The 24,696-nt window shown below is 42.7% G+C and overlaps 2 protein-coding genes across 2 annotated transcripts in view; one reads left to right on the top strand and one right to left on the bottom strand.

Annotated features, from left to right (window-relative positions):
- Positions 1–8,614, top strand: part of mnta (MAX network transcriptional repressor a) — a 29,925-nt gene extending 21,311 nt beyond the window's left edge. The window contains exons 4-5 of the mRNA XM_083637468.1: positions 4,582–4,774; positions 5,234–8,614. Coding sequence (XP_083493594.1) covers positions 4,582–4,774; positions 5,234–6,051 — 1,011 coding nt within the window. The 3' untranslated portion in view covers positions 6,052–8,614. The remainder of the gene's footprint in view (positions 1–4,581; positions 4,775–5,233) is intronic.
- A 2,407-nt stretch (positions 8,615–11,021) lies between these two features.
- septin4b (septin 4b) lies at positions 11,022–24,516 on the bottom strand. Its single transcript, XM_083636917.1, has 10 exons — positions 24,424–24,516; positions 24,158–24,244; positions 23,877–24,000; positions 19,599–19,733; positions 18,165–18,282; positions 17,927–18,028; positions 16,107–16,203; positions 15,084–15,246; positions 13,990–14,086; positions 11,022–12,540 (listed from the first exon to the last, which is right to left on the bottom strand). Exons 1-10 carry the CDS (start codon positions 24,431–24,433, stop codon positions 12,472–12,474), a joined length of 1,002 nt encoding a protein of 333 aa, XP_083493043.1. The 5' UTR covers positions 24,434–24,516; the 3' UTR covers positions 11,022–12,471.
- Between the last annotated feature and the right edge of the window lie 180 nt (positions 24,517–24,696).

Here is a 24,696-nt window from a genome sequence, read left to right on the forward strand (position 1 = left end):
GCGTCCTTGTTTTCCTCGGGAGTACAAAAAAACTTTAACTGGCGATTTTTTACATTTGTTGTCTGCGCAGCCCACCACACAACAGCTTTTAGCTATGTTTACTTCAAGGAAAATGACGCTGGTGTGTGGAAATGAACGGAGCTTTTTCCCCGTGATGGGTGTGGCCTATTTCATGCAGTGTCTCTATGTTCCACAGCTTTGGTCATGTGTTTTCTACCTTCTTATTTTGCCCTCATGACAAGTCCTTCTTAGATGGGTGGCATAACGAGGCTGCTAACACCTGAGGGGGCAGGCTTTCTTGGCCACAATGTGGAAGTACTAAAAACTGCAGTTCCTTGAATGGCCACATGAGGCTGGATGCAAAAGCGAGTCAGTCCCCATTCACACCCATGTTAAAATGCCCGACTTCACAGTATAAATAACCATGTTTACAGCCTGGTTCAAAAATGGGTTGGGTTTCTATAGCTAATTTTACCTTTCAACTATACTGAATTTTTATAACTCACCCGTTTAAACTTTACAATAAAATATATGATAGAAAAGACTGTTTTGGGTGTGATCGGCAGATCGCCTGTCTAGTGACCGTGCATTTGCAGATCATGGACGAATAGCAGGCGGAGCTGCAGCTTTTGGGTGTGATTGACAGGTCGCCTGTCCAGTGACCGTGCAGCTTGCCGATCATGGACCAATAGCAGGCGGAGCTGCAGCTCTGTGGGAAACCCCTGGTCTTCCGCAAGTTGTGCGAAATCCAAGATGGCAGCGGCCAAAACGGCAAACTAGTGGCTTCAAAACAGGATTCCACAAACCAATGGGTGACATCACACACACTGCATCCATCTGTTTTATACAGTCATACAGTCATGCCACCACCACAGCTTCTCCCCATACTTGTCAGTCAAGTTTTTATCACTACATGATCAGAGTGAAGACTTTTCCAAACATTGTTTCGATGATGAAACATAGTGTCAATGTTTCACAATCTAAATGGTACCGCATAGGTGCTCATGGTCTCTTAGGTTACAGACTAAACCTTCATAGGTTTTCAGCTGTTTCCATGACAACTAAAGGGGGCACTTCACTACTTTATTACCCGAGGATGTGTTACCACGTACAGACTGAAGTATGTCCCCAAGCTCTTTTGATTGGAAGAGAGGACTATTGGTTATCTCCGACTGATTGTCCAATCACGTGAGTCAGAACAGAAAGTCTGTCCAGATGTTTGAGTTCATGGTATGGATCACATGTACCTCATTAGTTAGTGGAGCGTATGATTTGTCCTGCACGCCAAGCTGCAAAAGTGCATGTTAACAACAGTTATTATTATTATGATTATTGTTATTATTCATATTGTTATTATTTTCAGCCACGCCTTCCGTGTAGAATGAAAATATGATGAAAATACAATAAACCTGTGCAACACCACTTCAACATCAGAGTAGCAGTATTTGTGACAGATTTGAGAAATGGTGCTATACTTGAGGCTTTGCAGAATCACTATTGAGTCACACCATGAGGTAAGGGAGGGCGGGATCTCTGTCCTCTTTTAGAGGTATTTATATTTATTTTTCAACAGTGGTGACCTGAGGTCATTTTGGTTATACACACATTTTGGTCCAGACTTTGGGATTGATCTTAAGTGCAATTTCTCATGGCCCGTTTATGTTATGGATGCAAACTGGTAAGAATCATAATGCTTTTTTTGTGAGATTTGAGCAGTTGCGGTAATGTGTGCGATGTCTGAGTGACATCTCGTCCAGGCCTGGCTCCTGCACAGACATCATGGTGTTCAGGCCTGGCTCCTGCACAGACATCATGGTGTTCAGGCCTGGCTCCTGCACAGACATCATGGTGTTCAGGCCTGGCTCTGCACAGACATCATGGTGTTCAGGCCTGGCTCTGCACAGACATCATGGTGTTCAGGCCTGGCTCCTGCACAGACATCATGGTGTTCAGGCCTGGCTCCTGCACAGACATCATGGTGTTCAGGCCTGGCTCTGCACAGACATCATGGTGTTCAGGCCTGGCTCTGCACAGACATCATGGTGTTCAGGCCTGGCTCCTGCACAGACATCATGGTGTTCAGGCCTGGCTCCTGCACAGACATCATGGTGTTCAGGCCTGGCTCTGCACAGACATCATGGTGTTCAGGCCTGGCTCCTGCACAGACATCATGGTGTTCAGGCCTGGCTCCTGCACAGACATCATGGTGTTCAGGCTCCTGCACAGACATCATGGTGTTCAGGCTCCTGCACAGACATCATGGTGTTCAGGCTCCTGCACAGACATCATGGTGTTCAGGCCTGGCTCCTGCACAGACATCATGGTGTTCAGGCCTGGCTCCTTCACAGACATCATGGTGTTCAGGCCTGGCTCCTGCACAGACGACATGGTGTTCAGGCCTGGCTCCTTCACAGACATCATGGTGTTCAGGCCTGGCTCCTTCACAGACATCATGGTGTTCAGGCCTGGCTCTGCACAGACATCATGGTGTTCAGGCCTGGCTCTGCACAGACATCATGGTGTTCAGGCTCCTGCACAGACATCATGGTGTTCAGGCCTGGCTCCTGCACAGACATCATGGTGTTCAGGCCTGGCTCTGCACAGACATCATGGTTCAGGCCTGGCTCTGCACAGACATCATGGTGTTCAGGCCTGGCTCCTGCACAGACATCATGGTGTTCAGGCCTGGCTCTGCACAGACATCATGGTGTTCAGGCCTGGCTCTGCACAGACATCATGGTGTTCAGGCCTGGCTCCTTCACAGACATCATGGTGTTCAGGCCTGGCTCCTTCACAGACATCATGGTGTTCAGGCCTGGCTCTGCACAGACATCATGGTGTTCAGGCCTGGCTCCTTCACAGACATCATGGTGTTCAGGCCTGGCTCCTTCACAGACATCATGGTGTTCAGGCCTGGCTCCTGCACAGACATCATGGTGTTCTAATCCTGGATAAAGGCTGGAGACAGGTGCAGAATTAGACAAGGCCCGCCTTTTGTCCCCCTTAGCTATTTATACATCATGTATATTCTGTTGTAGATACCCTTCTCTCTGTGTGTCTCTCATGCACACACACACAGATGACTCGCACATATAACACACACACACACACACACACACACACACACATGACTCGTACAGATACCACACACACACACGCACACGCACACACACAGATGGCACACACATGCACACACACACACACGCACACTCACACACAGATGACTCGCGCATGCACACACACACACACACACACACACACACACACACACACACACACACAGATACAGATACAGATACAGATTCCTCTCACATGGTGCCATGGGGCACTAACAGGAAGTTCACTCTTTGGGCAGATAGCTTTATGATCCTGACTCATCAGGTGGGTTGCTAACAGATTGAGAGTGTGTTGATTTCCCTGAGTCTCACTTCCCTGACTGAGCTGAGCTCCACCCACTAATAAGGCTGCAGATTGTGTTGACACAAACCTGCTCCTCTTGCTGGAAGAAGTTGACACATGTGATTACATTCAAGTGTCTAATTTCACAACGCTAATCCCTGATGGCAAAACTCCATCCTGTTGTTGGTATGAAAATCATAGCCGGCGGCGGGCGGCCACTTTGACAGAAACGTTGTCCGTTTTTGACGGCAGCTTATCATTATGCATATGGGTCGTACGTGCGCAGGCGTTTTGTTATTTGTTAAAGTTCTGCTCGGTTTTCTGAATGTTTTGATACTTCATCTCCCATACTTGTATGCCTGTTGCTCTGGAGTGGGGAAGTCCACCTCTGTTCGTGTAGTTTTCTCTTGTCAGCTGACTGGTGAAGGGAAATTGGGTCACAGAGCGCCATTGCCTGGAAGGACCTCCCACTTTCCATGTTCAGCTCCTCCCTCCCGTCTCCCTCCCGCGTGTCTCTGGGCCTGTTACTCTCCAACTCCAGCACATGCAGGGCTCTTACTCTGCTTGGATATATTCCTCCTGCTAAGTAGTCAAAAGCACAACTTGGGTGTCATTCAGGGCTCTTTGTTCAGGCTATTTGTTGAAGTTTATTAAGGTACTAGCTAATCAGACCGATGCTTAGGTTCTTGGTTCTTGAAGTGCTGTGATTTTTGGTGTTGAGCACCAAGTTGGACAACACACACACACACACACAGTACAGTTTGTCCTAGGCTGTAGGAATCTAGTGGCGGTTGCTGTTGGCCCAAATCAGCGGGACTCTTCAAGCTGTATGTTGGACTTGTGGATATGAGGAAGCTGATATAACTCATGTCATGACGTTCTACCAATAATGAACAATGTAGTAGATGTATTATTATTATTATTATTATACTATTATAACCTCATAATTGTAGGTGTGAGAGCGAAATCACGGGGCTGTTGGCACATTGATCAGATTTTCTAGATTTTAACAATTCATATAAAGTCTGCAATCAGACTTGTGATTACACATGAAATATACACGGCACATCCTCGCCCCGATTCCCCTTCTGCAAAGCGGAACCTCATTTGGATCAGTGTTTTTGAGACTGTGTTCAGAGAGGGAGGAGGCCCTTAACCATCTTCTGCTTTCTCCATCTCCAGACGCTGAAGCGGAAGGAGAAGGAGTACGAGCACGAGATGGAGCGTCTGGCGCGAGAGAAGATCGCCACCCAGCAGCGGCTGTCGGAGCTGAAGAACGAACTGAGCCAGTGGATGGATGTGATGGAGATCGATCGCGCTCTCCGACAGACGGTACAGCCGGAGGAGGACCAGGCCTCAACCTCAACTGCCTCAGGTACGCCATACATCGAGTCAGGGAGGGGTGACTCAGACTGGCCCACAGGGGGCGCACCGGCCCTTTGCAATACTGCCCCTACATTAAGAGTTTGCTTATTACTGTAATGGTCAACATTACAGAAGTCAATTTGACGTCAGTTTATGAACCTTCGTTAAGAAACGATTTGGTATCTGAAATGAAATGTCTTCTGTCCGACAGTTCTCAAGTTGGTTGTACAGTATATTCTCACTTATTTTGGGGTATTCTGAACTAAACCACTGTATTTCCTTTGGTCAGTATGTGTGGAGATTGTGATTAAAAGTAAATCTGTCACTGTTCTAACATACAAAGACAACCAGAAATTCCACCTACTCTTGGAGATTGTTTTCATCCGATTTTTTGGCATTTGGATCATTAGAAGCTGTTTGAATTAACAATAATGTTACTGAGTGAATTTGTCCTCTGTGGGTCTTGCAGAGGGTGAAGACATCATGGATGACGACCTAGACGACGAGCCGGTGCCCAGAGCACCGACTGCCTTACCCGCCGTGCCTCAAGCCATGCAGCCCGAGCTGCGCAAGACTGTCGCCCCCACCCTGACCCTGACCCCCACCGCCACCCCGTCCCTCATCACCCAGCACATCTCCATCCAGCACGCGGGCGCGCTGCACCCCATGCAGCTCCAGCCCCACCTCCACCCGCAGGCAGTGACTCTTCAGCAGCAGCCCATGTCCAAGCCCTTCGGCCCGGCTACACTCACAGCCACAATGCCCAACACTCCCACCACCCCCCTCCAGGCCTTACTCCCCACCCAAACACAAATGGTCACCGCCTCCAGCCTGCATCCCACAGTGATCGCCCACGCGTCGGTGTCCCACGCGTCCGTCATCCAAGCGGTCAACCACGTCATGCAGGCGGGCGGTCCCAAACACATTGCCCACCTGGCTCCCTCCACTACCACTGGCGCTGTTCAGTTGGCCCACGGCCACCAGCCCATCGGCCACATCACCGTGCACCCGGTGGCCCACCTGGGCCAGCATCTACCCGCGCTCTACCCCCAGCCGCTGACCGTCTCGCAGCCCGCCATGGTCGGTCACATCGCCCACACCCTCACCCACGCCCAGCTGAACGGCACCTCGCCGAGCCAGCCGACTGCCACCATTGTGGGCAAGCAGACAGCAGTAGGTGCCCAGGTGATGACCCACCACCCGCAGCTGATGGGCCAGACGGTGCTCAACCCCGTGACAATGGTGACCATGCCCTCCTTCCCCGTCAGCACTCTGAAGCTGGCCTGAACTGCAGCCTCGGGGGAACGGAGACGCCTCCGGGTACAGGAGAACCACAGGCCTCAGACCAAGCCATCAACAAAGCCCACAGTGAGGGAAGGCAGCTGCTAAGACGCCTCGCTGATCCACAGAATTGCATTACAATTGAGAAGCATTACAACAATTTAAAAAGCAACGTGGAACATTCCAAAAAAGAAACCTGTTTCAATGTTTGTCTACCAGGGTGTCATGTAAGGTGAATGCAATCTTGATGCTGAAGTGGGGGTGTGCCCTGCTGCTTGTGCTGGTCGTGGTGATCGTGTTGGTTGTGTGTGGCAGGATACAAACACAGTGGACAGAATCCAGTGGGCAGATTGTGCAGCTTTAGGCCCCTCGCTTTCCATCCGTTATTGCAGATAGACACTGGAGTGCTGGTTAAGTTCAGAATGAGTGTCAGATTGTGTCTTTTCACACGAGACTTGTTGACGCTTTATGGAAATTCATAAAGAACAAGTCTGTTGACTAGACTGTTGGCTAGACTCCATGTTATCGCCGCAATGATTGTTTGATGATCCAATAGTAGACGGTGTGCTCGAGAAGCTGCACTGGGCATCGGGAGCCGTGACAGCATAGGATCAGAGTGCTCAACCCGCCATAAGGAGCACATTGAGAATGTGATTTCAAGCCCCTCCTCCTTTCCAGCAGAGGCACATGGCTGCAGGGAGAGAGCAAAACCAAGGACTGGACTACCCTCCTGCTGTGGAGTTGCAGTTACCAGTGATGATATGTACAGCACTAGCTCCCCCTGCTGGTGTTTGTGCATATTGTAGTACTTCTATCCTTATAACACAGAAAAATCCTCCTCTGAAGTTGCTAATGGATGTCATTAAAGTGGCCATTAAGAGTTAAAGTAAGGGGATGGAATATGTGTTTTTTCAGGCTTAAGGCAGAAGGGCTCAGGTTAAAGGACAATCACATTGGTATGGAGTGTTTTCCTCATCTCCTTTATTTGCGTGCCCTTTAGACATACTGGCTACTGTCGATTGTTGAGGACAACTACAAGTCTGTGTTTCAAGACGATGTTGTGCTTCTCTCACAGCTGATTCTGAAACGGACTCGAGACCAGCTGATGTTTGCATGGATATAGTTTTCTTGCTTGTTGTATAGTTTGGATGCTTACATTGTGTTTACAGAAGAATGGTGTGGCATGGGAGCAGCTTCTACTTGGACATGGCATCTATCTAGGTGGAAATGACACAGCTAAACCCATATCAGAGTCAAGGTTTCAGACGATGTCCAGGTGCTGAATGTCCGGAGATATCGGAGATGAGGTAAAAACTCTGTCGGCCTGATCTTGCAAGGTGAGGGAGTCGAGTGTTGAGGGAAAAATTTGGATTTTGGAATGTGAATCCATAATAGGTCCACAAAGTATAGTGAAGCGTGTGTCTATACTGTCATCATGTAGGGCAGTATAGTGAAGCGTGTGTCTATACTGTCATCGTGTAGGGCAAATGGTGGTAGGATGTGTGTTTGCATGCTGTGATTGCATGCCATGATTGTGTTACATTAGTGATCATTTTGAACCTGAGGATCCATGGCAGTTCAATCGCTTGTGCTTTAGCAGATAGCGTAGGCCGGCAGACTTTCACATGTTGCAGCAGTGACAAGATTGTAAGAGCCATTGGCAGGAAATCAAAGCTATCTCTGCCATCCATAAGCTTTGGTGGAGATCCGGTACAGCCATCTTACCCAAGATGCTAAGTGTGCCAGCGCCTTTTATACAAACATGATTGCGACAGCTGGTGTAAAACCAGTCCATGTATGTTTTTTTTCTTTCAATAGTACCCTTTCCAACTCGAGCACTGTGATACCAAGTTTCTAATAGTCCCAATGAAGCAGCAAACCTGGTTTACAATTGTGCATAGCACTTGCTGGAACAGCAAATTATGCTATGCTCTCCTAACTTAATCTGAATGTATCGATCTGTGAAAGGACAGAGTAGCGCACTCATCAAGTTGTTAAGCCCTGTTTTTTAAGACAAATATTATTACTCTATTAAAGTATAATGTGTATGTGAATGTATGTACACATTCAAAACAGATTTTGTATTTTTAAGATTTGACTGTTGCCTGTTTCATCTGTAGAATATTTTCTTCTGTTCAGTGTACATTTTATAATATAGCTTTTTCTTTTCTTTTTGTCTGGGACCATGTACAGTACTGTATATCAGGGGGTGACTACTACATACCTCTTTCCACAATGATATCACATACAGTCACTTTGGAAAGTATTTACTCTCTTATCTTTTTGTGTTTTGCTGTGCTGCAGTATGATTACAACATGCACTTAGTATTCTGTTAAATTTGGGGAATATTCAGGTGAATCTTTTCAATTCAAGTACTTGTCAAACTTTTTTATTTTTTAGAATTTATGCAAATGATGCTGAATAAATGCATTTTGAAATCATCTTGTAGCAAAACAAAACGTAAAAAATTAATGGATTCAAATACTTGATAAAGCAATAATTGTTTTCCCTATGGAGAAAGTTAAGTTGTATATTGCCTGTAAATTTTGGGCTGCATTTAGATCTAATTGTCCGTTATGTAAGATGAGGGGAGGGGCGGGACTAAAGATGCTTAAAGAATAAATTGTATTATGTTTACAAATGTCTTGACAGTTTTTTTGGTCGTTACTTTTGTATTTTAGCATAATGAGTTTTAGACAGTTTGCTGTTTCAGCACCTCACAGGCACAGGTAAAGGTGAAGTACTTTGCTTTTGACTGCACCAAAATCAGTGATGTTCATAATTGAAGCATTCTATATTTAGATTTTGTGAATAAATTACTTCAGAAAATTTAATATGTACGGCACAAATTGGAATTTAATACAATGGAACCTGATATCAGATTCCATTGTATTCCCTTTCGATTTGAGAGACTAGATATCGTCTTACATGTTTGATATGGTAATATATTGTCTTAGATTTTGGATATGGTAATATGGTGCTACAGCATAAGCTTTTTTACTGGTTTTAGACTTTAAAATTTAAAGTCTGCATTATAGTAAAGTGATGTCATTTTCTGAACTTACCAGACTTTTCTATTGTTCTATTTGTCTTTACCTACTTGGTCATTATATCCACATTACTGATGATTGTTTATCAAAAATCTCATTGTGTAAATCTTTTGTGAAAGCACCAATAGTCATGTCTACAATATTGTTGCAATATCCATGTCGAGGTATTTGGTAAAAAAAAAAATTGTGATATTTGATTTTGTCCAAATCGCCCAGCCCTGCATCATGTGGCTTTGACTTACAAGTATTGAACATTTTGCTCACTTGGATAAAATACAGACATGTATATCGTGATTTGTGTATCACTGTTCAGCCTAAAAATACAGAGATATGATTTTTCGGCCATAATATTGCCCAGCTCTATGTCAGAGGAAGTGGGCTGTAGCTCACCCAGATAAAGATAATGGAAGTGGTGCAGAAGTTTGTTGGTTCAATCCCTGCATCAGACTGGCTTCACAAATGTTCACATGTTAAGCTGCTGGCTGTAAGATGCTTATAGTAAACAATACCTTTATCATCAGTAGTTTGAACACTGATAGCTGATGAAGGAGACTGGACAGTACCTATAGCTCTGGCTCAGTGAGTTAAACCACTGCTTGGTGTGTAGTAGTTCACATGGTTCAAAATCCCACCTGTCACACTCTTTATGCTTTCAAATCAGATGCCCAAATTGAGAAATATAGACAGCCTAGATGTGTTTCATGTTTTCAAAAGGAAGTTGTATGCCTGGCGGCCGCCTAATACTTATGCATTTGTCACAACATAATTTAATTTCTATGTTGGTAAAAGATTAACTGTCTGTGGTTTCCTCTCTCAGAATCCCCTGCTCATATCTCTGTGCAGGCCAGGTTCAAACCCATGACTTCAAAACTGACTGAAGCTCAAACCCACAACCTTAAAACTGACATGCAGCTGTCAAACTCTGTGAGCCACTGAGTCTCACAAGGTCAAGTCATTTCGGTCAGAGCTTTTCAGTCTTCACTTGAGAAGTTCTTGAAAGTACAACTCACTGATGCTCAAACTCAAAACCTCCAAATTGTGGTTTGGCCATAGGTGTCATTTACAATGGGGACATGTCCCCACCACTTTTCAACACAAAGTGATGCCCTTGTGTACTCCGATGTCAAATATGGGCTGACAGAGAAGTCTGGAAATTTGAGTCTGCTTAAGAATGGCATTTTGAAATGGAAAATGTGTAGGAAGTAGGAACCCTGTGATCACTTTTTAACTAGAATTTAAATGTTTTCCCAATTGATCTAAATCTATCTGTCCCTTGTAGGTGTAATGCAGGAGACATTCAATTATATTTCTCTTTTATTACAATATTAGAATTTGTACATTTTGTCCTCTCCATCCACATCACATTTATAAATTTATTACATAAATATATTCCAAAAAGTAGAATGACTGACAACAAAAGACAATTTCCATATAAAACAAACAAATTAAGAAAAACATTAAAATAAAAAAGAAAGAAAAGAAATACCTGGCTGATACTTGTTTTTGATCGTCTCTGAAAGCTGGGTGCAAAGCTCAGGGAATGTAAAATAAAATACAAAAATATACAAATACAAAAACAAGCAAACTTATCAATGGGCCCTAGAAATAAAACACCAAAAAACACCAAAAACAAGTGTGTATCTTGCCACATGAATGCTTTGCAAGAGAAAGCCACTGAGGTGCAACAACAATAAAACCTAAACTCATTCAATAATTTTGATCATTATTCTTAGCTTTCATAAATTATTCCAAAACTAAATTATCTCTCTCAATAACATCTCCATACGTAGGGATGGATACAAAATCCACGCTTAGAATGTAAAATGATTAATGTGAACTTTGCAAGGGGAAAATCCAAAACTCAGTACAAATGAAGTTTGTCTTTATTGGCTTTGGTTATATGATAAATATGCAAGGTTATGTCCTTGTTTAAAGCACATGTCCAAGATATTAGTTCCCTTAAATTGAGGTCATGTCATAACCACACCAAAATAAAAATAAAAATCTATTCATCTCAATGTCTTTCATCCAAAGATGATATAGATACGTATTTTCTATTTTCATTGTCCATAACCTGATAATAAATTGATCATTCTGCAGTCCGAGTAACCTTCACAACGCATGCGAAAATAAATGCATGCACACGCACACTGCATGGCTTCTGATGCAACCCGTCCCTCACACACTCGCCTCATGCAACATACGGGTCTTGTCTTACCAAAATCCTAAATCTAACAAGTAGCAAGTCTGATGTATGCTGTCAAATCTGTTCTGTGTTTGTGGAAGTGTTTTATCGTGATGAGATGAACATCATCTGACTCAGACTTTGACTCTGATTTGGGAACCTCTCCAAATAACAAATCTATACTCCTTTCATTAAAAAAAAAAAAAAATTATCTTAAATATTGATATAGCAATCTGTGAGCAGTGGTTTCTTTTGCGAATTAAGACCAAGACTGACCAACATTGAGCAGAGCTGCTAACAGCCACACTATCAGGCATTTGAGGGTGGATAACTGGTGATGACAAACATGCAGATATTGATCAGACAGAGTTTAAATGAAACTAAACAACCCTCACATGTGTAAAACAAATTTACTCACAGGAACATTTGCTGAAGGAAAATCTACACAAAGAAAACATTCATTCATTCATACATTAGCCTAGAGCACTAAGACAAGCAGTTTACTATTGTGTAGTCAAAGAAATCCAAAAATACATAACAGATGTAAATTGATAGCAAAAATGCTTACAAATGTAATATTATATAAAATTAAATTATTACAGTATATATGCAAGTTGACCTACAGAAATAATGATTAAAAAAACACTTGTGGGAGAAAAATGTGCTTAAAAAAATCTGGGCAGGTCACCAGTCAACCAATCACTTGCATGTAAACCTTATATCAGACCTTATGTGGTAAAAATAACAACCTGTAACCATGTTACAAAATAAAAGTCAGATATATGAAAAGTCAGAATGCACCCTAAGCTCCTATTCCACTCACTTCACTGTTACAGCTGACAATACAAAGCGTCAAACTAGAAGACCGTTCATGACCGTTTTTTTTATATATATATAAAATAAAGTGTTTGTGCCATAACGTCTGAGTGTGTGGAGAGAAGAGGGCAGAGAGTTGTTAAACCACCGTGTCACAACGTCTTATACCATCCCGTCCCAGCCTCCTGCCTCCTCCGCTGCCTGAGGCAGCACAGCGTCGGTGAGGTGAGGTGAGGTGAGTAGTGGTTTGGGTGGAGAGAGACGTTGGGATGTCACAGCGTCCTCGAGTGGAACAAAGCTTTTTTCTGGGCCCCCTACCCCCCAAGTTCTAAAGAGAGACGTGTACATGGGTGCGGGGCGACTGGCGGCCTGCGTTAATAGGCTTCTTTCTGACTGTGCATTTGTTCCTGGATCTTCTCCAGCATCTCCTGCATCCGCCGCAACTGTGAGATTTGAGAGAGGAGACATGGTCAGTGTTGGGCAGTGATGCATCCACAAGATATCTTTTTTATTTGTCCATTTGTGGAAATGTGGAATATTAGGCTGTGAAACTGTTTTGTTTTTTGTTTTTTTTACTACAGTAAGCTACATACACACGACTGCACAGACTGCAGTGACAGCTCGGCTCAACAGCTGATCACATGCAGCACGTCAATATCACTCGGGAGGTCAGTCTACTCTCTCTAGATCACGTGCCCTGTGCTGACGATTGAGGAATCACCAGCTCATGGGCCTGCGCCTCTTCACTCACAAAACTGCATTTTGGATACTAAAATACATAACACATGGTCTAATGTCAGTTAGATTGAGGTTTTATTCTTAGGGGCAGTCATAAGTGAATGTGCTCCTTTTACAGTCCACTAATGTGTTGTACATGCTATGATGTGATTGTGATGGTCAAATATAGCATCCATTGAGAAAATCTTTCTCCACTTATCTCCACATTCCACACAGAAAATATAAACCACACGAGGAAAAAAAAACATTGCGTTTATTTGATGGAATAAATAGATTTCTCAGGACTAACTGGGGGAGGAGGGGACTTGAAACACAAGGGGTTTGATAGACAGATGCAGCATCAGCAGTTTGTACTTTGTACTGAGGCTGAACGACTCATTTATTTATTCTAAATTATGATCAAGCTAATTCGATTAAGGTTTTTATGGTAATATGGTAATACTTTAATTGTAATTCTACAATAATTACAGTGACTAGGGATAAATGGCTTATATCTACACAGTATTAAAATGGCAGAACTGTATTATGTCATATATTTGGCAAGTGGTTTTCATTTAAGAAATGTCCTCTACCCAAGCTACACCAAGCCCGCGGTGTACTTGCAGGAGTCTGTAAATGTGGGCAAGGTTCCCAGGACTTTCTACTCTTCACTAGATTGCAGAGTTGAATCTTTTGTCCCAACATAACCTTGCCCCTGCTCCCTAGATGATTGTCCAATTCTAGATGACATAACAGGGCTACATAATGCTACTATTGTCCGTCTTGTTCAAATCTAATCATGCCTTAAATATATGCATAAGGGTTTAATCTTGCAAACTCTGTTTCAACCCCCAACCCGAAGCACCAGAGGGCGTGTGAGGACAGAGGGCTTTGAGTGAATCATTACTTCACCATGCATTTTGTATTTCATGAGGCCATCCATGGCTCAGGTTCAGCCCAGCACACATGACCTGACTGTGCTGTGAGGTAATGTGTATGTGTGTGTTAGTGGTTGGCAGCTAAGGGGCTTCCTGGCTGTGATCTGGGAGTGACTGTGGGCTGGGCTGGGGCTCTGAGAGCTCCTGCTGATCTGAAGTGTGTTGGGGCTCGTGCTCGTGCTCTGCGTTGTGATGATGGTGGTGGTGCGAGGCGGGTTCGGGGTCGGCGTGCTGTACCTCCTCGTCTTTCTCTCGGATGAGTTTCTCTGTCTCGCTGTCCGCCACCCCCACCATGGGGATGGGGAAGTCCGTTCCACTCTCCCTGGTCAGCTTACTGCAGAGAGAAGCAGGTTCAACATTCAATACTTATCATTTATTTTACAAAAGGGCTCCAAACGGCAATAAACACTATGTTGGAGCATTTCAAGGGTGCTTTTTAATTTTTCCTCTTTTCAAACCAAGCAAGCAGCTCGTATCAAGTGATGTGTGTATTCTTTGATGCTGCTAATCTATTGCTCCATTATAATGAGAAGGTATTGGTTCAAATTAGGGATGCACGATATATCGGCAATCATCTCGGTATCGGCAGATGTTAGTAATTTTTTAACATATTGGCATCGGTCCAATGTTGCAATGTTAATATCGGTTATCGTTATGAGCCAAAATGTTCACATTGAGAGGAAACAATGCAGTAAATCTATGATTTATAGTCTTTTCCAAATGTTTTGGAAATAAAGAAATGCATTACATTTTCAAATTCAGTGTTTACATGTTTTTCAGTATGTACCAAATTGTATTATTATGAAAATGTGTTTTTTGTAGAGATCATATCGACATCGGTAAATATCGGTTATCGACCATAACAGCAATGTTAATATCGGTTATCGGTATTGGCCAAAATTTTCATATCGGTGCATCCCTAGTTAAAATGCTTGGTGGGTCTGACCACAGGCTAAGACACGTATCGGCTAATCATCCTGGTTGTTGAGGGTTTGACCGGTTCCAGGCGGATACCAGGAAGCTGTGAAGGATAACTGCTCTGTATGATTCAGTGAGTCTTTTGGATCCAGTGGATCTACGAGTACTACAACACTAGCGGTCATCGTTGTGGAGAAGCAACTGTGTGGTCACACATTCAAGTGCAAAAACCGTCCTCTGCACTGTGCAACACTAGGCACACCTAAGTACTGTCTAATCTGTCCACCTGATGCTGTTTAGGAACATAGAAAATGTGTACGTTAAATATATTGATCCTGGCACACAATGCACAGCAATATATATTAGCATTATCTAGGCCAACGTGTGTGTTCCTGGTTTGGATGTGAGCGTACTTGCGGTTACGCTCCTTCACCACCATGCGAGTCATGCTCTGGATGCACTGGGCCCGGTAGTTCTCGTAGTGGGTCTCCCGCGTCACGTCCTTCAGGTCCTGCATGTGGGTGCGTACTAACATGTTCCGCAGCTTCACAAAGTCGCAGTGCGCCGTGTTCTCCACTGTCAACCACAACACATACACAGGCTTTCAGAAACACAAGCAAGCATCTCAGAACACCATCGCTGGCAAGGTTTCTGAATGTGGAAGATAGCACCAGAAGACACAGATGCCGCTCAAGACTCTGATAACTTTTAGATTCTACAAATGGCTTGATTTTGATTTGATTTATTATTAGACAATTAAACAATAGAGCATGGGAAAACCATGTACAGTTTTGGTGAAGGATAACACAATAAAGCTGGTAAGAATATTTCCATTTTCGTCATTGATAGAAAGGGGGTAAAATGAATTATAGGATGCAAACATACAGACATTACATTCCAGTTCTAAAACAACGGAAAAATAAAATAAAATGTACTTTACAAACAACAGTAACTGGTAGAACTGAACCAGCAACAACTAGTACAGTGATTGGGCTGCGGTCCTCTGGTGGTCCACAGAGGTATTGCAAGTGGGCCGCCAAATCATTTTGAATTTTATAGATAGATAGATAGATAGATAGATAGATAGATAGATAGATAGATAGATAGATAGATAGATGGATAGATAGATAGATAGATAGATAGATAGATAGATAGATAGATAGATAGATAGATAGATAGATAGATAGACGGATAGATAGATAGATAGATAGATAGATAGATAGATAGATAGATAGATAGATATAGATAGATAGATAGATAGATAGATAGATAGATAGATAGATAGATAGATAGATAGATAAAAATCGTAGAGATTTTCAAGAGGGCCCTGAGTTGGAAAAGGTTGGGAACCGCTGAACTAGTAGAACTTTCCCAGACACATTCTGGTACCACAACCAGTTTCCCTTTGGATGGATGAGGAAAGGGGAAAGTATTACCTTCTACGATGCCCCAGGGGTACAGACGGCCTCGCACCCTCTTCCCTTTGGCCTCCACCACTGTGTTGCTGCCGATCACAGCGAAAGGGATGCTTTCCTTGTGGAAGAGAAAAAGAGCAAAACAAATTAAATAATAATGTCTCACACAGATGTGGGTGGGGCCGGGGAGGGTTTTGTTAAGGATGAAGCAGTGCAGTACTGAGTGGTGCAGTGCAGATCTGTTTAATGGTCGTATTGTTTTTATCTTCCTCCACCTGCCGCCTCCCTGTACCCTCAACGTCTTTCTTTTCATCCTCATTCTTCCTCATTTTCAGATCCTGTTTTCACAGGCATTCTGTCACCATCCATCTGTTACCACACAGTGTTCTACCCTTCCCAATCATTCTTTTATTCCCATTTCTTATTTCTTCATCATGGTTATCTGAGGCTACAGAGGTCAGGAGAGATCCAGTATAATGTTACTGGAACACTGTTGACTCTTCAATACTTGTGTAGTAAGGTAGGCTGTAAGGTGTCACGGTCATCATGCTGCTGTATGGTTTGTATGTTTATATGATCATCAGTATGATATTTACTGGTTCATCTTCAGGTGTGTGATGATTCAGGACAACAAAAAATAAAATAAAAAGCAGGAAAATTGGAATCTTCAACAGAAATGAATAGTGTTTAGTGTCTAAAAACAGAATCTGGCAAAAGGAAAGAAGAAAAAAATCTATATTTTAAATCTTATATGAAAGCAGGGCTCAATATTAACCTTTTGAGGCACTTGTCCTTTCACTTGTCTGTCATGTCTCGCCCAGTGTCCTAAGTTATGTTTTTCCTTGTTTCACAAATTATGGTCTTGCTGTTTTATTTTGTGATTCACCTATCCTCTCGTTTCAGATACCTTTACTTCCTGCCCTCATGTTTCCTGCTCCTGTGATTGTCTGCCCCACTCTGATATGTTGCACCTGTGTCAATTATCCCTGCCTTCCCTCACCTGTGTCAATTATCCTTGCCTCCCTGTGTATTTAGTTTGTGTGCTCTCAATTCTCTCTGTCAGTTCGTCTGTTTCACTTGTCTGAAGAGCTTGTGTTAAGAGCTCTGTGCTTTGTTTTAGACCTTTTTCTACTGTATGGATTATCTTTTTGCCAGCAGTAAAGACTTCGTTAACCTTATCGAACTGTCTCCTGAGTCGTGCGTTTGAGTTCTCCCCTTCTTGTTATCAGTCTGACATTGTCCAGGCGCAAAAGTCACTTGTCCGGGGCGAAATTTAGTCATTTCACAATAATTAACTTTTTTCATTTTGTTTGCGAAGGAGGTTTTTCTCTAACAGTAGGAAACAGTTGAAGACTTTGCCTTGTCGTCAGTCATTTAAAATGTAAATTAACTTATCAAATACACTTTTCACAATTCACTCAGTTCTTCTGATAAATTTGGAGTAATGTTTCACAAAGCAGGATAAAAAAATGCTAAAATGGGTCGCCAAAAACTTGGGTGGCTGTCAATATACCTGGGCAGCCCACCTAAATAAAGTCTTGTGTGGGAAACACTGGACCTTGCCCGGAGGGGCGAGTACATTTTTCTTCCCCTTGTCCTACAAAAGACATGGGACAAGCCTTAATGTCGAGCCCTGTATGAAAGGCATTTTGCCTTGATTTCAGCGTTATGCCTCTTCAGGTTGTAATGTCCACATGGAGTGAAGCTGAATGTTGAATGACTCATTTGAGCAGCCAGTTTTCTGCTGTAAAACATTGAGAGAGTGAAACAGTGTTTGTGCCTACAGGAGGGAACTGTAGGAACTGTAGGAAGGACTAATGTTTCGGAGCTCTGACTCTCACTTTCAGCTCATGGTCCTGCTGTTTGAAATCTTCGTCCTCGTCAGAGTCACAGTCAGGGAACTGGTAGATCTTGATCCCATACTGCTCAATCTCCTCTCGGATCTGCAGGGACAGGGAGGAGAGCATATAGACTGATTGTCCCAAATACACACATTTGCCGTGATCATCCATTTATTTATGCAATGAAATGCACAAACAGATCAACAATATATTGTATATTGATCGGGACCAGTCTTGCCTTGATTTTCTTTTTCTTGACCTCGGTCGGGGTGAGTGTGTCTGCCTTGGCGAGGACGGGGACGATGTTGACCTTCTCATGCAGAGCTTTCATGAATTCCACATCCAGAGGCCGCAGGCTGGAGGAGATACAACACATATATGCAACGGACCCAGACACAACACAACGCACCCAGACACAACACAACGCACCCAGACACAACACAATGCAACCAGACACAACACAACGGACCCAGACACAACACAACGCACCCAGACACAACACAACGCACCCAGACACAACACAACGCACCCAGACACAACACAATGCAACCAGACACAACACAATGCAACCAGACACAACACAACGGACCCAGACACAACACAACGCACCCAGACACAACACAATGCACCCAGACACAACACAACGCACCCAGACACAACACAATGCACCCAGACACAACACACTCAATCTAGAAAAGTGCATACATACAGCCAATCAATACCCACAGTACTGCAGGCTTTCAGCATGATTGAAATATGCAGTTTTTTATTGGATGTGCCGGATTACTATGACTATAATGACCTCTGCCAAGGAAGTTATCTTTCCATCCTTTAGTCTGTCTGTCAGCAGGATGACTCAAAGACCTATGAAGGGATTTCCATTTAATTTGGTGGACAGATCGGCGTCAGGCCAAGGAACAAGTGATTACATTTTGGTGGTGATCTGAATCTGTGATTGTTTTTCCATTAGATGATCTTTAGATGAGTAAATACTTCAAAACCTTAGGGGTATGACAGGGTCACACAACATTAATTTCACATAAGTAAGTGATCGAAATGACGCTGAATTGAGGAAATTTCCCATCTTGTGTAACGTCTAAGGCTGGTCAACAGAGGGAGCGGTTTCCCTATCATTGTGGCTTTGAGAATGCACTGCAGCACTACGTTTGTGGCATTTCTTCCTCAATGAGCACAATGATGTGAAACGGAGAGAGCACACACACAAAGTGCACTGAAAAGTGCCACCTCAGCACTCAAGCACAAAAGATTGGTGGTTGCCCTTAAGCATTTATTGCACCAGATGTAAATGTACCTGAAGGCCGGGCAGAATGGCCTGCCCATTAAGGATTGATGGGGCTGAATGCACTGCTAGTAAATAGTGGTACACTACTAGACAGTTACTGTAAAACCCAATTAGTCCGGTTGCTGCGAGAGGACAAAAGATGATGACAGAATGTTTTTGTCAGCCTGCATGAGAATTTAAGGTGCTGTGTGATCGTTTTTGGGGACGGGAAGTGAAGGTAATGGGCCTGTGTTTTTGTCCAAATGCGATAAACTACCTTCCTCTGCTTTTTCCCTTCCTTTACTGGAGGCTGATCTGATGCAGTAGTGGTGAAAAGAGAGAGAGAGAAGGCAAAGGAGGCACTAGAAGAGGACTGTGACTGTGTCGTACCCGTGTCCGAAGGGTGAGATGAAATAGAGGCAGCAGTGCACACGGTTGTCCTGGATGTTTTTGCGGTTCAGGCCGCTCTCGTCTCTGAAGTACTGCTCAAACTGCTGGTCGATGTAGTCCGCCACCGACTTCCAGCTGCAGCACAAACACCCGGGGAAACAATGGAGACGGCACAACAGTTAAACTGTTACGCATGACTTTTCAACGACAACCAAATTACGTTTTAATCCGGTTGTACTCTGTGAGAAGATTAACAGCTTCGTTTTGAGGTTATTTCCATTCATGAGTTTTTTTTGTGTGGCATGTACTGTACCATTCAGTGTTGTTAACAGCATAATGTACTGTACCATTCAGTGTTGTTAACAGCATCATGTACTGTACCATTCAGTGTTGTTAACAGCATGTACTGTACCATTCAGTGTTGTTAACAGCATCATGTACTGTACCATTCAGTGTTGTTAACAGCATGTACTGTACCATTCAGTGTTGTTAACAGCATGTACTGTACCATTCAGTGTTGTTAACAGCATGTACTGTACCATTCAGTGTTGTTAACAGCATGTACTGTACCATTCAGTGTTGTTAACAGCATCATGTACTGTACCATTCAGTGTTGTTAACAGCATCATGTACTGTACCATTCAGTGTTGTTAACAGCATCATGTACTGTACCATTCAGTGTTGTTAACAGCATCATGTACTGTACCATTCAGTGTTGTTAACAGCATCATGTACTGTACCATTCAGTGTTGTTAACAGCATGTACTGTACCATTCAGTGTTGTTAACAGCATGTACTGTACCATTCAGTGTTGTTAACAGCAGCATGTACTGTACCATTCAGTGTTGTTAACAGCATGTACTGTACCATTCAGTGTTGTTAACAGCATCATGTACTGTACCATTCAGTGTTGTTAACAGCATGTACTGTACCATTCAGTGTTGTTAACAGCATCATGTACTGTACCATTCAGTGTTGTTAACAGCAGCATGTACTGTACCATTCAGTGTTGTTAACAGCAGCATGTACTGTACCATTCAGTGTTGTTAACAGCATGTACTGTACCATTCAGTGTTGTTAACAGCATCATGTACTGTACCATTCAGTGTTGTTAACATCATGTACTGTACCATTCAGTGTTGTTAACAGCATCATGTACTGTACCATTCAGTGTTGTTAACAGCATGTACTGTACCATTCAGTGTTGTTAACAGCATGTACTGTACCATTCAGTGTTGTTAACAGCAGCATGTACTGTACCATTCAGTGTTGTTAACATCATGTACTGTACCATTCAGTGTTGTTAACAGCATCATGTACTGTACCATTCAGTGTTGTTAACAGCATGTACTGTACCATTCAGTGTTGTTAACAGCATGTACTGTACCATTCAGTGTTGTTAACAGCATGTACTGTACCATTCAGTGTTGTTAACAGCATCATGTACTGTACCATTCAGTGTTGTTAACAGCATGTACTGTACCATTCAGTGTTGTTAACAGCATCATGTACTGTACCATTCAGTGTTGTTAACAGCATGTACTGTACCATTCAGTGTTGTTAACAGCAGCATGTACTGTACCATTCAGTGTTGTTAACAGCATCATGTACTGTACCATTCAGTGTTGTTAACAGCAGCATGTACTGTACCATTCAGTGTTGTTAACAGCATGTACTGTACCATTCAGTGTTGTTAACAGCAGCATGTACTGTACCATTCAGTGTTGTTAACAGCATGTACTGTACCATTCAGTGTTGTTAACAGCAGCATGTACTGTACCATTCAGTGTTGTTAACAGCATGTACTGTACCATTCAGTGTTGTTAACATCATGTACTGTACCATTCAGTGTTGTTAACAGCATGTACTGTACCATTCAGTGTTGTTAACAGCAGCATGTACTGTACCATTCAGTGTTGTTAACAGCATGTACTGTACCATTCAGTGTTGTTAACAGCATCATGTACTGTACCATTCAGTGTTGTTAACAGCATGTACTGTACCATTCAGTGTTGTTAACAGCATCATGTACTGTACCATTCAGTGTTGTTAACAGCAGCATGTACTGTACCATTCAGTGTTGTTAACAGCATCATGTACTGTACCATTCAGTGTTGTTAACAGCATCATGTACTGTACCATTCAGTGTTGTTAACAGCATCATGTACTGTACCATTCAGTGTTGTTAACAGCATGTACTGTACCATTCAGTGTTGTTAACATCATGTACTGTACCATTCAGTGTTGTTAACAGCATCATGTACTGTACCATTCAGTGTTGTTAACAGCATCATGTACTGTACCATTCAGTGTTGTTAACATCATGTACTGTACCATTCAGTGTTGTTAACAGCATCATGTACTGTACCATTCAGTGTTGTTAACATCATGTACTGTACCATTCAGTGTTGTTAACAGCATGTACTGTACCATTCAGTGTTGTTAACAGCAGCATGTACTGTACCATTCAGTGTTGTTAACATCATGTACTGTACCATTCAGTGTTGTTAACAGCATCATGTACTGTACCATTCAGTGTTGTTAACAGCATAATGTACTGTACCATTCAGTGTTGTTAACAGCATCATGTACTGTACCATTCAGTGTTGTTAACAGCATCATGTACTGTACCATTCAGTGTTGTTAACAGCATCATGTACTGTACCATTCAGTGTTGTTAACAGCATGTACTGTACCATTCAGTGTTGTTAACAGCATCATGTACTGTACCATTCAGTGTTGTTAACAGCATCATGTACTGTACCATTCAGTGTTGTTAACAGCATCATGTACTGTACCATTCAGTGTTGTTAACAGCATGTACTGTACCATTCAGTGTTGTTAACAGCATCATGTACTGTACCATTCAGTGTTGTTAACAGCATCATGTACTGTACCATTCAGTGTTGTTAACAGCATCATGTACTGTACCATTCAGTGTTGTTAACAGCATCATGTACTGTACCATTCAGTGTTGTTAACAGCATCATGTACTGTACCATTCAGTGTTGTTAACAGCATCATGTACTGTACCATTCAGTGTTGTTAACAGCATGTACTGTACCATTCAGTGTTGTTAACAGCATGTACTGTACCATTCAGTGTTGTTAACAGCATCATGTACTGTACCATTCAGTGTTGTTAACAGCATGTACTGTACCATTCAGTGTTGTTAACAGCATGTACTGTACCATTCAGTGTTGTTAACAGCATGTACTGTACCATTCAGTGTTGTTAACAGCATGTACTGTACCATTCAGTGTTGTTAACAGCATGTACTGTACCATTCAGTGTTGTTAACAGCATGTACTGTACCATTCAGTGTTGTTAACAGCATGTAATGTACCATTCAGTGTTGTTAACAGCATCATGTACTGTACCATTCAGTGTTGTTAACAGCATCATGTACTGTACCATTCAGTGTTGTTAACAGCATGTAATGTACCATTCAGTGTTGTTAACAGCATGTACTGTACCATTCAGTGTTGTTAACAGCATGTACTGTACCATTCAGTGTTGTTAACAGCATGTACTGTACCATTCAGTGTTGTTAACAGCATGTAATGTACCATTCAGTGTTGTTAACAGCATGTACTGTACCATTCAGTGTTGTTAACAGCATGTACTGTACCATTCAGTGTTGTTAACAGCATCATGTACTGTACCATTCAGTGTTGTTAACAGCATCATGTACTGTACCATTCAGTGTTGTTAACAGCATCATGTACTGTACCATTCAGTGTTGTTAACAGCATGTACTGTACCATTCAGTGTTGTTAACAGCATGTACTGTACCATTCAGTGTTGTTAACAGCATCATGTACTGTACCATTCAGTGTTGTTAACAGCATGTACTGTACCATTCAGTGTTGTTAACAGCATCATGTACTGTACCATTCAGTGTTGTTAACAGCATGTACTGTACCATTCAGTGTTGTTAACAGCATGTACTGTACCATTCAGTGTTGTTAACAGCATGTACTGTACCATTCAGTGTTGTTAACAGCATGTACTGTACCATTCAGTGTTGTTAACAGCATGTAATGTACCATTCAGTGTTGTTAACAGCATGTACTGTACCATTCAGTGTTGTTAACAGCATGTACTGTACCATTCAGTGTTGTTAACAGCATGTACTGTACCATTCAGTGTTGTTAACAGCATCATGTACTGTACCATTCAGTGTTGTTAACAGCATCATGTACTGTACCATTCAGTGTTGTTAACAGCATCATGTACTGTACCATTCAGTGTTGTTAACAGCATCATGTACTGTACCATTCAGTGTTGTTAACAGCATCCCCAAAGCCAGGCGTGTCCACGATGGTGAGCTTCAGTTTGACGCCTTTCTCTTCTATATCCACCGTGTGCTTCGTGATTTCTACTGTTTGAGTGATTCGCTCTGGGATGAGGGACACAAACCATTCTTTTTTAGTATAAGCATTTTCAATATTCAGTGTTTGAAAGATGTAATATAGCAAAAAAGCAAGTAAAATAAACTGACTGATCTAGCTTTCAGTCAGTGAACAAATCTATATGAAAAGCTGTGGCCTCCTCACCTTCAGCATTGAGCAGCTTCCTGTCCTTGTAAAGATCTGTGAGAAAGAGGCTGTTGACCAGGGTGGACTTGCCCAGACCAGACTCTCCTTGAAACAAAGAATGAGAAGAAGAAGAAGAAGATGAAAAGATGGAGGTTAAGACCTTGCGATGCAGTTCAGGTTACGGTTTAGGGACGTTGCTAATCTCTTCAAAGTCATAAGTGGGCTGACTAGCTTGCAATCCCGTAAAGATGGAAGATCAAATGTCCACTAACATGTCAACTCACCTGCCACCATTAGGGTGAAGTCAAATCCCTTCTTGACTGATTTGCGGTGCACCTGGTTTGGCAGTGTGGCGAAACCCACGTATTCCTTATCCTGGTCCTGAAAACACATTCAAAAGATGGGAAGGTCACTCAATGCATCAGGAAAGCACAATGAGTCAAGCATTGCTGTGTCAAATTAGTTTTTCAATGCTGTAATCAGCTGCTCAAAATGTGCTTGTCCCACAGTGACCACTCACACAGAAAGAAAGTACAATAGACAGTATGTGTCATTAG

Source organism: Poromitra crassiceps, assembly GCF_964638095.1.
Source record: "Poromitra crassiceps genome assembly, chromosome: 5".
Lineage (NCBI taxonomy): Eukaryota > Metazoa > Chordata > Actinopteri > Beryciformes > Melamphaidae > Poromitra > Poromitra crassiceps.